A 17,669-nucleotide genomic window follows, 5' to 3' on the forward strand; every position below is an offset into this window, starting at 1 on the left:
ACAATCGGTTTGAATTCATCCATGTCTTATCCATGTCTTAATTAAGCTAAACAAAAACGATCAAACTTTCACTCTTCACAAGTAACCCCTATAGCGAATTCAATTCACAAAGTTAGTAAGTTCATCACTTAACGATTAACGAAATTGACATCAAGAATATTCCACATGTCGGAATAATGAATATTACTTAATATAATCTAAAAGTTACAAAGTTAGTAAGTTCATCACTTAAAAATCAGAGAATATTCCACATGTCGGAATAATGAGTATTACACTACGCCAATGAGAATGATACAAAGGGACATGGCAGTTCAATTGTTAGTGTTTTGTTCTGTTTTTAGTCTGGAATCAGAGAAAATAAGCCACAGGCTGGTAGGGAAAAATTATGTTACAGAACTATTAGATTTAACATGCAACCTCTCTAGTCTACCACAAATATATTATAACATAAACCTCTCTTATATCTATCTATTAAAACAATATTAAAACAGTTTAGAATCTATCACTCATGTTAAAACTTCAATACATTAAAACATTAACACAGTTTAGAATCTATCACTCATGTCTTAATTAAGCTAAACAAAAACAACTAATTATTAAGGCACAGAACGGTATAATGCGTTTCTGTCAAAACGCAAAGGATACACGGAATGAATCCGAAGCAATAAAACGCAACATATTACTTTGGCGAGAGAGAACAATTAATTACCTGTATAGTAGTAAGCAACTTCTAGACCCACACAACGTAAGATTCTTGAAAACGATCAAACTTTCACTCTTCACAAGTAACCCCTATCTAGCAAAGATATTCCTGAAAAATATAAAATAAAAAACTTAATTGAAGAGTATAAAATGACATGGATAGACAAGCATTTTTACATGTGTATTTATTGAGCATAAGTAGTGCATTAATGTGAGTATACATAAAAATGAGGTCATACTTGATCGGCCACCAATTTCACCTTGTTCCTATGTTCGAATCAATGGAAAAGCACTTCATTCGGTGGTATTTTAAGTCGTTTCAATCTAGTTCTTTTTAGTTTTGTTAATTTTCGTATTTGAGTTTGGTGTGTTATCTTTTCTAGATTTTGTTGTTTTTCCATTGCTTTTGATCTAGTGTTTGGTAGTGTTTAAAGTTATGCAGTACAGGGCACGATTCTAGACAAGAAGAAGTGGATTTTGGTGAGACAGAGCTGTGACACGGCCACCCGTGTCATGGGACACGGCCGTGTCAGACTTGCTGAAGAGGAAAACTTGAAAATTTGAAAACCAAGAAGACAGAGTTGTGACACGGCCACCCGTGTCATGGGACACGGCCGTGTCAGACATGCGCGCAGAAAAGTTTTGATTTTTAACTTGTGAAATCAGTCACTTAAGTAAGGGTAAAATGGACTTTTCGTATGAGAATATTTGCTGTGAGGTATTTAGTCACTGTTTGGAAAGAAGAAAAGGACTTTTTAGACCGTCGGCAAACGTGAAAACCAGGATTGAGAGTACTAGGGCTTGAAGCGAAGAACTCTTCAAGAGCATCCGCGATTGAAGATCACTTCCAAATCAACCAATTGTAATGTCTTCATCTTTTATCATTGTTATGTTAACAATTGCCATGAGTAACTAAACTTTTACTTGTTAGGATTGATGTCCCTGGATTATGTGATGTAATGAATCATCTTTACCGTTATTTTCAGATTATCTTTATGAAATTCAGTTTATGATTAAAAGTTCTTATTGCTTCAATATATTGGAAAATATATGTGTTGATTTACGGTTGAGGTTTTGTCGGAAAACTACCTCAAGGCATTTTTAATCATAACGCTATACTTAAGAATCACTTAGGAATAAGGGTTTGATGCGTAGCGATCAAATTATCCGGATGATGTCTTTTAGAATCTTGAGATATAATTATCTTGTTAAGGAATTAAAAGAGGGTTTTTATCTCAAGAGGTTTTCACTAAGGAATTAGGGAAATCAATGTTCGGTGTCGATAGTTGAGAATTTCTAAAGTAAATCTGTTAATCGGTAGTTATTTCATTACAGAGCAATTCATACATCCATCCTAACTAGTTTCATACTCTTTCATTAGTCAAAACATTTAAGAACTTTATTTTACTTAAGCTGTTGTTTCAATTAAAAAAACCAAATTCAAACACCCCGATGACTTTTTATTCCATTGCACTATTCTTAAACGTATAATTCCGACGCAGTCCGCGAGTTCGATACTTGGGAAAACTAATCCACTTATTACTACATCGGTAAAAATAGTACACTTGCTATTTTACCGGTCAAGTTTTTGGCGCCGTTGCCGGGGACTGCCAAATTATAAGTTGAAGAATAGTTCAATTGAATTTTTGTTGCTCTGCAACTAAAATTGTTATTTTTATTTATTTGTCTGGTATTTCATTTCCTTATTACTTATAATCGTCTAATCTTTGTATTCGAGGTAAGGCCTCAGCAGAATTTATTTTTGACGCAGAGCCAGAACGATCATTGCGAGCTAGGCTTCGAAAAGCGAAGCAAGAACGACTGGAAGCGTTAGAACACATTCTGACAGCTTCGGAATCTGATAACGAGGAAACTCTCTCTATTCATTCTGAGCATTCAGATTCGGAGGGTGAAACGATGGCAGATCCCGTAGAAAGGCTGTTAGGTGATTATGGTGGAGCAAATGCACCAGCTGGCCGGATGGCAATTGTAAATCAACCGGTCGATGTTGCTCACTTTCAGCTACACCCAGCAACGATTCGACAGCTGGAGAAGAAACCATTTTCAGGAAGAATAAATGAAGATGCTAATAAGCATTTACAAAGGTTTCTTACTATGACAACATCTCTGAAGATAGAAGGACACTCTGAAGAGGCCAAGAAGTTGGTTATGTTTCCATTCACCTTAGCGGATGACGCTGAAGAGTGGTTCTACTCATTACCTGCTGGGAGTATTACCACATGGCAACAAATGGAGTCAAACTTTCTGAATGAGTATTTTCCCGCTGCTGTTTATATCCGTAAGAGGTATGATATTGTTAATTTTAAACAGAAGGAAGGAGAATCACTCGGAGATGCGTATAAGAGATTCAAGAGGTTATTGGTGGCATGCCCAACTCACAACATGGATGTCACTGAACAAATGCAGAATTTTCTGAATGGTCTTAAAATGAAGACTAAGCAATTGATTGACACAGCAGCTGGTGGCTCATCCAACTTTTCAACAGCCACTGGTGTTAAAAAAATCATAGAAGCTATTGCGGCCAATGAACACTTGGAGTTATATGACCGGAGTGTTAGCCAACCTGAAGGATTAGTGGATATGAAATTGTCAATGCAAGTTGTGAAAATAGAAGATCAGGTAGCTGCAGAAGTTGAGCGGAGATTGAAACAGATGGGTCTTGAAAATCAAACAGTAGCACAAATTCAACCGGCTCAAGCAAGTCAACCGGTGGGGTGTGAAATATGTGGAGGACCTCATTTTACTGTTCAGTGTGTTGCTACAGCTCAGCAAGTGGAGGAAATAAAGTTCTTGAAGCAAAACAACCCCTACTAAAATACCTACAATCCGGGGTGGAAAAATCATCCAAATTTTTCATGGAAGGATCAACCAGGGAATGCTCCTATACAAGATGTTATTCCATATCAAGGTCAGCAGTCGCAGCAACAGTATAGACCTCCTCAACAACATTATCAACAACCTCAACAACAGGCCCCCAGAAAAGCAGATTGGGAGATTGCCATCGAAAAAATGGCAGCTCAAAGCTCTCAGTTTCAAGAAGAAACAAGGAGTAATTTTCGAAACACGGGTGCATCCATCAAAAATCTTGAGGTTCAGATGAGTCAGATAGCACAACAACTCGCCAATGCTCAACCACAAGGTGCCTTACCTAGTGGAACTGTTACAAACCCAAGGGAGCATCAGAATGTGAATGTCATCTCAACAAGAAGTCTGAGGAGATCAAAACCAGAAGAAAAAAATGAAACCGAGTATGATGATATCATCGAAGTAGATCTAGAAGTGAGAGAAAATCCAAAAGAGCCTGAAGTAGTGATATCACCGGTTAAGCCGTTGGAAGAGAAAAATAAGAAAGAAACTAAACCGGTGGTCAAATTACCATTCCCCTCTAGAGTGGCCAAGAAGGATTCAAAAGAGAAGGATTTTGAGAAGTTTGCTGCAGTGTTCAAGAAGTTAGAGATTAACTTACCTTTATTTGAAGTGCTTGAGAATATGCCTTTGTACAAGAAATTTATGAAAGAGGTAATTTCTAAGAAGAAACAAGTGGGAGATGAGCTGAAAATCAGAATCGAAAAGTGTGATAGAATCTCACCAGAGAAGAGAATACCAATCAAGCAAAAAGATCCTGGATCAGTTGCAATACCGTGCACGATAAATAACAGAACTTTCATGAAGGTTCTAATTGATTCGGGTGCTAGTGTGAGCTTAATGCTGTTATCTATCTTCAAAAAGCTCGGTATTGAAAAGGTAAGTGAAAGAGGAACAGAGTTGAAATTTGCGGATCACACCATGAAGAGGTCGTATGGGGTGGCAGAAGATGTATTGGTAGAAATTGACAAATTTGTTTTTCCAGTTGATTTTGAAATAATGGATATCCCTGAAGATGAAGAGACCCCTATTATTCTGGGTCGACCTTTCTTGCGCACTAGTCGGTGCAATTTTGATATTGAAAAAGGTACTCTGACATTGAAATCTTTTGAGGAAGAAATAACTCTGAAAGTGTTAAACACCAAGAAGCAAGGTGAAAGTGGAGATAATCAATCTTCAGTTGGAATGATCCACATAGTAGGTGAAAGCAAAAGATCGGAACCAACCCCAAAAAAGGTCTCAAGCAGAATCTCTCACGTGGCAGCATCTCATATAAAAACTCCAAAGTCCAATGAAGGGATCGAGGAAAGAAAGAAAAAGGAACATCGAGGTGAGGAGATGGAAGTTGAAAGTGACTTGAGGCACAAAGTGGTCCATCCACTATTTCTAGATGAGTTCTGGGTTGCGGAAAGGACAAGCAACATGGTGTGGAAGAGGACGTATCCCCCATAATAGAAGGGAATGGACCGTCGAGCCATGCGACGTTAAACGAAGCGCTTCGTGGGAGGCAACCCACGTGATTTCTTTTTAATAGTTTTATGTGTTTTTGCATTTTATTCTGTAGGTACAAACAGTGTGTCTCTTGCGAGGAGAAAGGCGAGAAGGGACAGATAAGTCTGGACATAAAAAATAATAAGTTTGGAGGAAGTCAGGGGTCTGACACGGGCACCCGTGTCCTGTGACACGGCCGTGTCACAACTCCTGAAGAAGAGGATGTGAAAATTCTATTTGTGGAAAAGTCAGAGGTCTGACATGGGCACCCGTGTCCTGTGACACGGCCGTGTCACAGACCCTGGAGGATTTTTTTTTTGTGAAACTCAATTTTGGAAGGGAGGCAGAGTCCTGACACGGCCACCCATGTCGTGTGACACGGCCGTGTCAGGCAGGTGCGCTATTTTATTTTTATTTTTTTCCTTCTTCATCTTCTCCATCTACAACCCTCCACCTCCGCCTCAGTGTGCACTGTAAGTCTCCCTTATGCTTGCTTACACATTGCGGACAATGTTGAGTTCAAGTGTGGGGGAGGTTCTTTCGTTTTAAGTTACTTTCTGTTATTTCCTTTAATTTCAGTTTCCGTATTTTCAATTAAGCATGCGTGTTTTGAGTTTTCAGTACACCAGGATGAATGTGATTTCAGAGAAAAGTATCATGGGAATGAAGGTGAAAAAGGGGAAAGACGCATCTTAAATTGGCTTTCGGGGCACCTGTGAAAGTTGGCACAACTGAAGAAAATTGCTAGACGCAACTTGATGGTGCCAAATGAATGAGTTTAGAGCAACCTGAACCGGACATGAAGTTGTACAAAATGGAGACCATTGTTGAACCTGTAAGCAATACCTAACATGTGAGGATAAACAAAGCCAAACACATCATTTCATCATGAGAGAGCATCAGGTATGGCATCATCACTCTAATTTTGCATTTGTTCTTCATATAGTACACAAATTGATCACACACACTGAGGCACTTTTGTTTGTTTAACCATGAGCCTTTCTTACCCAACCTTGTTGTCTATTATCCCTCGTTAACCAATCTTTACCCATCATCCATGTTGTTTTTTTTAATATATATATATATATATATATATATATATATATATATATATATATATATATATATTTATAACCCCTCTTGTTTCCTCTATATTTGGTATTAACTATAAGTCCGAGTCCGATAGCAAAAGTTAAGTTTGGGGTAACCAAGTCTGGTAGCAAAAGAAGGAGGCAAGTGTGAAAAGAAAAAAAAAATGAACACATGCAAGAAAGAAAATGTTTGTGCAAAAGAAAAAAAAAAAGAAGAGAGAAAATTGATTTTGTTTTACACACTTGCCATCATGTAAAGAGTTCTAAGAGTCCGGAAAGCAGAAAAATCGTTAAACACTCCAAATGCTATGTAATGTGCAAAAAGATATCGGACGGATTAGTTGATACCAAACCATAAACCCTCGTACCCAATTTATTTGTTTATCCTACCTAACCTAAGCCCCGTTACAACCCGTAAGTCCTCAAAAAGTGTGTGTTATTGATTATGTGGAATTGTGTTAGAATGTGTACAAAATTTAAGAGTAGATATGTATACCTTGATGAATGAGTGAAACACTTAACCCAGAGAGAATTCGTAAGAGTGTGATTGAGCTTGCAGGTGAAAGAATGAGTCAACATTGAAGTACAACGGAAAACTTCGGAGAGGGGAATCGAAAACTTTGACGTGGAAGTAAATATCAAGTGTGGAAGCATCAGTTGTGTTGTGGAGCATAAGAAAAATTCATGGGTGTCCTCTTGTTTTCTCGTCCATCACTTGAGGACAAGTAATGAGCTAAGTTTGGGGTTGTGATAGGCCACCAATTTCACCTTGTTCCTATGTTCGAATCAATGGAAAAGCACTTCATTCGGTGGTATTTTAAGTCGTTTCAATCTAGTTCTTTTTAGTTTTGTTAATTTTCGTATTTGAGTTTGGTGTGTTATCTTTTCTAGTTTTTGTTGTTTTTCCATTGCTTTTGATCTAGTGTTTGGTAGTGTTTAAAGTTATGCAGTACAGGGCACGATTCTAGACAAGAAGAAGTGGATTTTGGTGAGACAGAGCTGTGACACGGCCACCCGTGTCATGGGACACGGCCGTGTCAGACTTGCTGAAGAGGAAAACTTGAAAATTTGAAAACCAAGAAGACAGAGTTGTGACACGGCCACCCGTGTCATGGGACACGGCTGTGTCAGACATGCGCGCAGAAAAGTTTTGATTTTTAACTTGTGAAATCAGTCACTTAAGTAAGGGTAAAATGGACTTTTCGTATGAGAATATTTGCTGTGAGGTATTTAGTCACTGTTTGGAAAGAAGAAAAGGACTTTTTAGACCGTCGGCAAACGTGAAAACCAGGATTGAGAGTACTAGGGCTTGAAGCGAAGAACTCTTCAAGAGCATCCGCGATTGAAGATCACTTCCAAATCAACCAATTGTAATGTCTTCATCTTTTATCATTGTTATGTTAACAATTGCCATGAGTAACTAAACTTTTACTTGTTAGGATTGATGTCCCTGGATTATGTGATGTAATGAATCATCTTTACCGTTATTTTCAGATTATCTTTATGAAATTCAGTTTATGATTAAAAGTTCTTATTGCTTCAATATATTGGAAAATATATGTGTTGATTTACGGTTGAGGTTTTGTCGGAAAACTACCTCAAGGCATTTTTAATCATAACGCTATACTTAAGAATCACTTAGGAATAAGGGTTTGATGCGTAGCGATCAAATTATCCGGATGATGTCTTTTAGAATCTTGAGATATAATTATCTTGTTAAGGAATTAAAAGAGGGTTTTTATCTCAAGAGGTTTTCACTAAGGAATTAGGGAAATCAATGTTCGGTGTTGATAGTTGAGAATTTCTAAAGTAAATCTGTTAATCGGTAGTTATTCCATTACAGAGCAATTCATACATCCATCCTAACTAGTTTCATACTCTTTCATTAGTCAAAACATTTAAGCACTTTATTTTACTTAAGCTGTTGTTTCAATTAAAAAAACTAAATTCAAACACCCCGATGACTTTTTATTCCATTGCACTATTCTTAAACGTATAATTCCGACGCAGTCCGCGAGTTCGATACTTGGGAAAATTAATCCACTTATTACTACATCGGTAAAAATAGTACACTTGCTATTTTACCGGTCAATACTCCATAGCTTAAAAACCAACAAGTTCATGGTATATTCCAATTAAGTTCAAAAGTGGGCAAAACAAGAATTAACTCATGGTTTTATCATGCTATTAGTATCCGGGAAGCCACAACAACAATAGTAAATCATGGTTTTTTGTTAAGTAAGCTAAAAAAAAACACAATTAGTGTTCAACATCAATATGAATATCAACGCAATTCTACAATGTTCAATCTTTCAAATGGATTCTCACTCGATTTCTCTCGATTGCTTTCTCTCATCATGGATTCTCGATATGAACATCAATATGAATAACAACAATTAGTGTTCAACATCAATATGAACAACAATTAGTGTTCAACATCAATATGAATAACAACAATTTGCAAAGACCATCTCTCTCGATTGCTTTCTCTCATCATGGATTCTCACTCGCGATTTCTCTCAACAATGTTCAATCTTTCAAATGTCAAAAACAGAAATACCGCAACAATCATTCAAGAACTATAAACCCTAATCCCAGTCAATCCCTAAATAACCCAAAGTTTCATTAAATCAGAATCAGAGCATACAGGTTACACAGTGATACAATCGTAAATGAAGACAACATGAAAATGGAAGAACCTTTAAATCGTGTACCTCCTTCGTCTTCTCTTATTCAGCGATTCTTCTCCAGCATAACTTCCTCAGCGTTCTCGAATTCTTCTTCGTCTTCGTCTTCTGGGCGTGGGTTATGGAGGGTATTTTTATGGAGGTTAAGTGCTGCGGTTTTGAGGATGAGGTAAGGTTTTGAGGTTAAGTTCTTCGTCTTCTTCAGCGATGGTGTTTTGAGGTTTTGAGGTTGAGTTTGCAGTTTCTGGGCAGTGATGGCAGAGAAAGAGGATTAGGGACTAAAACGCAGTAGAATAATTTTGATTTTAAAAATTTTAATTATGAAACAGCTATGAAAGCGCTTTTGAAAAGCGCCTTAGTACCCATGGCTATACCAGCGCTTTTTAGGGTAAAAGCGCTTTTGTACCCCACCCCCTATAGCAGCGCTTTTGAAAGCGCTTTTATAACCCCCCTATAAGAGCGCTTTTGATAAGCGCTTTCGTACCCATGCCTTTACCAGCGCTTTTTGAAAGCGCTTTCGTAACCCCCCTATAAGAGCGCCTTTTGAAAGCGCTTTCATAACCCCCCTATAAGAGCGCTTTTTTTTGCGTGTTTTTTTATTTTGTTTTTAGTGAAACCTATACCAGCGCTTTTAACTGCTAACCAACCTGAATGCAACACTGAAGGTATAACAATAAACATAACTTCCAACATGACATCTTTCCTTACAGCTACTTTTGTACAACAATTTATTATGATCATGATTTCAATGCTGTTTTGGTCATAGAGTATGACGATTTGGGCGATGCATTAATTGAGTGTAGACATTGCAATGCTTTAATGTGGTACCAGGAAAGGAATGACAAACACAAACATTCTGCAAACCCCAAATACACCTTGTGTAGTGGAAATGGAAAGATAGAACTTCCATTCTTAAAACAACCTCCACTACTTTTAGCACACCTACTCTTTGATAAACATTCCAAATATGCTAGAAGTTTTCAGTCACAATTGCGAACATATAACATGATGTTTGCATTTCCTTCTCCTGGTGCCAAGATAGACAACAAATTCAACAATGGTCGTGGCCCACCAATGATACGCATCCAAGGTCAATTTTGCCATCGAATAGGGAGTTTATTGCCACCCGAAGGACAATGGCCAAAAATTTGCTCAACTCTATATTTATGACACGGAGAATGAAGTTACAAATAGAATGGAAGGCCTACGGTAAGTAGTAAATATTGTCCATACCTATTATATTGTTCTTATTTCTTAATAGAAACAACTCTAATGAGTTTCTTGGTTTGCTGGCAGTAACAAAGACAAGATTGATGAAGATATTGTAAAAAGACTTTGTGACATGTTGTATACACATAACGTACATGCCAAAAGTTTCTTAATGGAAAGACAGAGACTTAATCAGGGAAATGTTCACAATTTGAAACTCCGATTAATAGAAAATAGAACAACAGATGGAAGAGTGTACAACCAACCAACGGCTTCTGAGGTGGCAGCTTTAATCGTTGGGCACATTGACACAACTGAAGAAAGAGACATCATTATGCAAAAATAGGGTGGGAAACTTAAACGCATTGATGAGTTTCATGCAAGCTATCTTGCTTTCCAATATCCATTGATCTTTCCATATGGAGAAGATGGTTATAGACCAAATGTTTCCCACAGAAATCTTGACATATTTGATGATAATCCAAGAAATAGATTGACTATTCGAGAATGGCTTGCATTTCGGATTCAAACTCGGTTAGCAGAGGGTAAACTCTTTTGTCGTCACGGAGATTGTTCCAGCAATTTTTGGTTGATGGGTACACGATGCTTGAAGGGGAGAGGTTGAAATGGCTCAGAAACAACCAATCTAAACTTAGAGTGTCAAAGTATAACAATCTCAATCCAGAAGGAGATGAAACTCAAACACCAGGGTCAAGTACCGGTAAAAGAGTTATCTTACCCTCAACATATGTAGGTAGTCGGAGATTTATGGATCAGCTGTACTATGACGGAATGGTTATTTGCGGTAAGGTGGGATTTCCTGACCTATTTATTACATTCACATGCAACCCTAATTGGCCAGAAATTCAAAGAGCTTTGAATCCACTCAACTTGAAACCACATGATAGACCTGACATCATTGCTAGGCTCTTCGAAATGAAGTTTGATAGCCTTTTGTCTGACGTCACAAAGAAAGGGGTCTTAGGCAAAGTCCTTGATTGTAAGTTATTTATACTTGTAGTCTTTTCATACTTACTAATTACAATGCAGAACTTTATTTTGAAAATATTTTTATTTCAGATATGTACACCATAGAATTTCAAAAGCGAGTATTGCCACATGCACACATTCTTATTTTCTTGCATCCATCAAATAAATATCCGGCACCAGACGACATAGATAAAATTATTTCAGCCGAGGTTCCAGACCCATTGAAACAACCAAGGTTATATAATTTGGTGAAGAACCACATGATACACGAACCTTGTGGGAATGCAAACCCAAAATGTCCATGCATGAAAAATGACAAGTGTTCCTAGTTTTTTCCAAAGAAGTTTCAAGATGTGACCATTGTTGATCGAGATGGATATCCTGTTTATAGAAGGAGAGATAATGGTTATACAATTTAAGAGAATGGAATAAAATTTCATAGCGGTCATGTTGTTCCACACAATCCAAGTTTACTAATGAAGTATGAGGCACGCATAAATATGGAATGGTGCAATTAGAGTACTTCAATCAAATATCTCTTCAAGTACATCAACAAGGGTTCTGACCGAATATCTGCTGTCATTGCTCCAACTGATAGCACAAAAGAGGTTCATGTCGATGAAATCAAACAATACCTTGATTTTAGATACGTGTCTCCAAGTGAAGCATGTTGGAGGATATTTTCTTATTCCATTCATGGAAGGAAGCCAGCTGTTGAAAGATTATTTTTTCACTTGGAAGGAGAAAATTCAGTGTACTACAAAGATTTCGAACAAATTGGAAATGTCTTACTTAAAGCAAGTGTGACTGAATCAATGTTTACTTCATGGTTTGTTGCCAATAATGAATATGAGGAAGCAAAGTCTTTGACATATGGCCAATTTGTATCCAAATTTGTTTATATTAAGAAATCAAGAACTTGGCAACCGAGGAAGAGAGGTTAAACAATTGGTCGGTTAATTTGGGTTCCTCCGACAACTAGTGAATTGTATTATATGAGAATGTTGTTAACTGTTAAGAAAGGACCAACAAGTTATGATGATCTTAAAAATGTTGAGGGGATTAAGCATAAAAGTTTCCGAGAGGCATGGTTTGCAATGGGGTTTCTACAAGAGGACAAAGAGTTCATTGAAGCTATTAAAGAGGCGTATAATTGGGGTTCTGGAATATTTTTGCGAAAGCTTTTTGTTACTATGTTGTTATCAGTTTCGATGAATAGACCAGATCACGTTTGGCGAAACAATTGGATCTACTTATCTGATGGAATTCTTTATGAACAGTGTCACACCCAAAAATTTTCCCACTGTATTTTCATGCAAGCATCAAAAGCTCGAGACTCAATTGAGTACAGATTCTCCTAATCAAAGGCTTCACAACTAGGGTTTTGCTTCTCTCCAAGGAAAATCAACTTCTGATACCTCAAGTGAACTTCATGGCCTGCCATATGCCTCATAATATCCTCTTGCCAAGTTTCAAACTCTGATTCATAAGATTGCTCAGTCAACAGTTCAAAAGATCAACAGTCGACCAGTTTGACCTAAAAGTCAACTACGGTCAAATCACAGTCAAAACTTATGATTTTTGGTCAAACATCAATATTTTGAAGTCACATTCGTCAAGGATTGATCATGATTCAACAAGAAAAGCTCCAAAATCATCAAAATCCTAAGTTTCTAATTTAGGGTTTCTAGGAGAAAGTCAACCCAACTTTGACTGATCGTATCTCTCTCATACTTTCTCAAAAATTCTCCAACCAAAGCTCATTCTCAAGGAAATTTGATTCTTTACAAATTTGATGTTGGACCCAAGCTCAAGAAATGCTTCCGCATATGAGATATAAGTCAAAACATTACAGGTCCTTCTAGAAGATCGCAAAAAGCTGTTTTTCGTCAGGAGCAATATGATCAAGATAAAACCTCCAAATGAAAAATATGTTCCAAATTGGCTTGTAGAGGACATATTGGGCTTTACAAAAAGTACTAGATCATATTCATGTGATAAATATTGAATGAGTTATGACTTGCACAAGTTGGGTGATTTTTGAGAAAATGCATAAAGTGAATATTGATCAAAATTGATTTTCTTCTAAATGGGCCTATATTTTTATGCTTAGAATGTGTTTCTAATCTGGTCCACGACCTCTAGGCCCATCCATACTGTTTTCAATATTTTATTTATTTTGAATTTTTATCCACTTAAGTTCAAATTAAATCAAAATAAATCACCTAAAAATCAAATAATTGGAAGGAGGTGCAATAAGATTGATTTCTCAGTCACAATCAATCAGAGATTGAGTATTGGTGAACTAAGCAAGTAATTGAAGAAGATTGAGAAAATTTAGAGGGATTTATGAATGATTGAAAATCAAATCTCAATCATTCAATTCACCTTGATTCTGATCCAAAGTGTTAACCTAATTCAACCTTTATAAAGGCTAGGGCACGCTCAGAGTTAAAGGAGGAGGATTGGCAGCCAAGAACACCCTAATCAAAACTCAATTTTTTCCATGAAAAATCATATTCGGCTTTGAAGTTGTAGCCATTCTTAAAGGGTTTTGAAGATGCATTCACACTCCCATGAAACTCCTGAAGCGATCCATACTAATACTGAGTCGTAGAGCATCCGTAATCATCATCATTGGAGTCACGGTTTGCACCATGTTTTTAATTTTCGATTTCAATTATACACACATCATAAATCATATTTGAATCCGTGGTTGTGTTTAGAATCTTGTTTGCAAGCTATCTGTGCCATTTGATTCGAGTTTGATTGCAGATTAAAGGATCCACCATAGCTAGGGCTTTGGAACTCTAAATTGGGGACCATAAACAGAGGCGAAAATAACCCAAACCGGGGCCGCCAACGTATTTAGACTGAGATACTGAGTCAAAACATGATCTTAATTGTTATTTATCTGTTGTTTTGGTGATTTTTTTATGTACAGGTGGTTTAACTACGGCCATCATCGCAGAAGAACAATGGCTGATTCGTAGCTAAGGAGACTGGTTCGAGAAGATGAGGAAGATGACTGTGTGGCAGCATGCTATTGGTCCAATTCAAATGTCGGGCGGCGCGCGCGTTCTTCTGATTTGTTAATTTTTTTTTTATATATTATTTACGGCGCATTCCAGTAATACATTAAACGCGTAGTGCAAGTGGCTGGGAATGTAAATGCATGTGCTTGAAGGCAGGGGTTCGATTCCCAGATGCCAATGTGTTTTAATTTATTTTCTGTCTTACTCTTTGCTCACAGATCCAGTGTGTATGGCCATTGAAAGCTCGCGATGCATCCTCGCGTTCTACTGTTAGATCATCATACAGCTTAATCCAACGTCCATAATGCAGCACTCCATGGTGGACCCTCAAGGCCTAGCCACACAGGATCTCTCACGCCTAGGTTTTGTTTTTCCTTGTTATTTTTATTTTGTCCTTTTTTAAAAACTTTTTGTTTCCCTTTTTTACAAAAACTCAGTTTTTAATTAAAACCAATTTCTTTCTTTTATGTATAAAGTTAACAATAACAATTAGGATTAATAGAATTAGGTTTCGATTTTTTCTTTTCACACTTAATTTTAACTTAGGGCAATTAAGATTTAATTCAAATTAACATAATTTAGTTTTAAGTTAGATTAATAATTATTTAATTTTTTTATTTAGGTTTAATTAACCATAAAATCCCAAAAAACCTAGAAAGGTCATATTAGGGTTTGCCTGTTCCCACAAGACCCTTTGGCCAAGATATTAGGTTTAGGTTTCTACCTAACTTAGTTAATTAGTTTTTTAGCCAAATAAAATTGGTTTAATTAATTAGGTTTTAATCAATAATTAATTAATTAGGGTTTAATTGATTAATTTTAATTTAGACTTTTAAGTTTTATTAACCATGGTTAACTTGTGCCCTAATCAGGGTTTGCGAGGTTTGTCGTTAGATCTTTCATACACTAAAAATTTCTTTTCTTTGTGCAAATTTTCAGGGTTACCCCAGGGTTCTTCAGACACGCGCCGTAACAATCGAAAAGCTAAGTTCTAATTCTCTTCTTATTTAAATATCATGTTACTGTTATTTTGCCTTAAATTAGGGTTTGCTTTAAATAGTCAATGAGTTACTCCTACACTCACCATTATTTATTTTCCTCTTAAATTTTCAGAGTTGATCAAGGGTTCGAGGAAGATCAAGGCATTCAAGAATTTTGACTAATTATTGTTCCCTCTTATTTTCTGTCTTTTATTTCCCCTTCCCCGCATGTGTTTATTGTAATAATGTAGGACTTTTATTTTTCTGCCTTTAATTTCTGCAATTTTAAACTGGGTGGTTTGTAATCTTAGGGAGTGCAAGCCTTGAACTGAATTAGATCACTAATTACAAGATAACAATATCTGAATTAATCACCTGATTGTGCCACACACACACCTTTAGGGTAACCCTTCTTGTTGCTTGTTGCCTTATTATATATATGTTGCCTCTAATTATACTAAAAATAGTCAAGTCCCTCGATTCTGAGGATACCTAAAGCAAGGTTGCCTAAAGAGATTGAAAATCATCTAGTCCTTCGATGTTGCCTCGGTAAAAGATGATTGTCCCAATTTCTAAGGTATCCTCGCATGATGCCTAAATAGATTAATGACTATTCTATCCTTCCCTAAAGACTACCTACCTCTACATGGTAGGGACAGTTTTATGGCGAACGATACTTTTCTCGATGACCCTTAATATCCAATTGAAAGACTTCCTGCCCTCTCATGGTATGGATAGACCCTTTCACCCTGAAAAGCTAAAAGAACAAATTTCAAAACTTAGGGTAATTGCTACTAATTGCTACTAATTGTTTGCTCTAAAATCAAAATCTTTTTCCCACAATTTTCAAAATCAAATTCAAAAAGACTACGCTTATTTACAAGATAAAGTTCTTCTTCAAAGTTTTTACTATTCACACACGACACTTCAAACATTTCAAACAATTCAAAAGTGAGCTAAGCAATTAAGAGCCCATGGAAAACCATGGATGCAAAGGGTGCCTTACACCTTCCCTTCGTATAACTTACCCCCCGAACTCAAAATCTTTTAAAAGGTCTTTTTCTGTTCTTTTAGCCTTTCTATTAATTTGGATAAAATAAAAGTCGGTGGCGACTCTTGCTTAACCACGACATTTCAAAAAAGTCAGTTCATCGTATTACAAACAGAGAAGATTGTCAATGGATCCATGTAATGTATTTTATTTCTTGTCATATAATATTTAATTTATATAACACATTTTTTAACAGTCATTCATTCTTGCATGATTTTAGAATTGTCTCTAACTGCTGAAGAGCTCCAGCAACTTACATTGATGGAAATTGAAAAGCAATTACAAAAAAACAGACGCAGCCTCCATGAATTTAAGCCGATGCCATATCCTAAAGATTATGTTTTGGATTTTCTTGAAAATCGGTTAATATACGATGAAAGGCAATATGATAGCTAAATTTCAAGATTTGTTTAAGTCACTAACAGGTATATACAGTCTCTTTTCTTTTGCTATATACTATTATCTATCATATATACAATAATGTTTTATCATTCCATATTTACATGGTTTCAATTCTCTTTATAATTAATAAGTGAAAAAAGCATTTACATATGCTACTGTGTGAGGGTTGTACTTTTTTCATGCACATTAAAGTATCAACCAATATGTTTGTCGTTCATTTCTCACATTATTTTAGTTGCATCAATTCTTATACATGTATGCTGTCAGTAAGCATTTCTCAACAACTCATAACATTTGTAAGCAATACGTTAACTTTGACTATGAAATTACATTGAACATTTTAGGAGAGATTTCATTACACATAGAAAACAATCAAAACTTAGCCTATTAACTTCTTTACATCTTCTTGTCCATATAGCATATCACTAATGTCCTTCCAACCAAAAAGAAGATCCGAAAACCAGTCCAACTTACACATTACTTATAAATTATAAAACCTTAAGGCTACTACATAAAAAACTTCCTACATAAACATACCGCCATTAGGGAAACGATTTTTCACAAACACATGCAACCTATTAGGAGGATCCAACAGAGTGATATCAACAACGCCCCCCCTCTTTAGACGCCTTGTCCTGACAAACTCATACCATGCCTTGCCAATGTATTTCTCAAAAATGTTCCTTTTGGCATGCATGATCTTACAATAGTACAGCTTCCCAGTGTCGAAGTCCAACATCTCGATTTCCCTCTGGTGTGTCAATAGGAATGACTCTGATGCTTCTCTGGGAAAATGCTGAAACAACAAACATCCTTTAGGTGCTATGCATTTAATTATTAACCTACTGCCTGTTATGTGTATTAAATAAAGTTTCTGTGCGTTTTGCTTTTCAATTAAGCACCATCATGACCGCATTGCATCGACTTTGTTAAATAAATTGGGATAACTGGCACCTGCTTCAATGCATTAAGTATGGGGACATATATATATATATATATTACAAATTGCCAATAAATATTAAATTTTATGGGGTCCATTATTATGTAATTATATAGTAGTTTTTTTAACTTAACTTGACAATGACTAATGTTTAACATGATAACTAACTTTTTTTTTTCGTATTTAGATGAACAATTGGGAATTT

The 17,669-nt window shown here is 36.3% G+C and overlaps 1 protein-coding gene across 1 annotated transcript; it reads left to right on the forward strand.

The window, feature by feature from the left end:
* The first annotated feature begins 10,669 nt into the window (after positions 1-10,669).
* Positions 10,670-12,000, forward strand: LOC131636996 (uncharacterized). The gene is made up of 3 exons (XM_058907566.1): positions 10,670-11,066; positions 11,147-11,265; positions 11,575-12,000. Exons 1-3 carry the CDS (start codon positions 10,670-10,672, stop codon positions 11,998-12,000), a joined length of 942 nt encoding a protein of 313 aa, XP_058763549.1.
* The last annotated feature ends 5,669 nt before the right edge of the window (positions 12,001-17,669 follow it).

This window comes from Vicia villosa, unplaced genomic scaffold (genome assembly GCF_029867415.1).
Source record: "Vicia villosa cultivar HV-30 ecotype Madison, WI unplaced genomic scaffold, Vvil1.0 ctg.001884F_1_1, whole genome shotgun sequence".
Classification (NCBI taxonomy): Eukaryota; Viridiplantae; Streptophyta; class Magnoliopsida; order Fabales; family Fabaceae; genus Vicia; species Vicia villosa.

Coding starts and splice junctions, on each gene's coding strand:
- LOC131636996 (XM_058907566.1), top strand. CDS start 10,670: ATGCTTGAAGGGGAGAGGTTGAAATGGCTCAGAAACAACCAATCTAAA. Junction 11,067..11,146: donor CTTAGGCAAAGTCCTTGATT/GTAAGTTATTTA, acceptor TTTTTATTTCAG/ATATGTACACCATAGAATTT. Junction 11,266..11,574: donor ATAAAATTATTTCAGCCGAG/GTTCCAGACCCA, acceptor TGGTGCAATTAG/AGTACTTCAATCAAATATCT.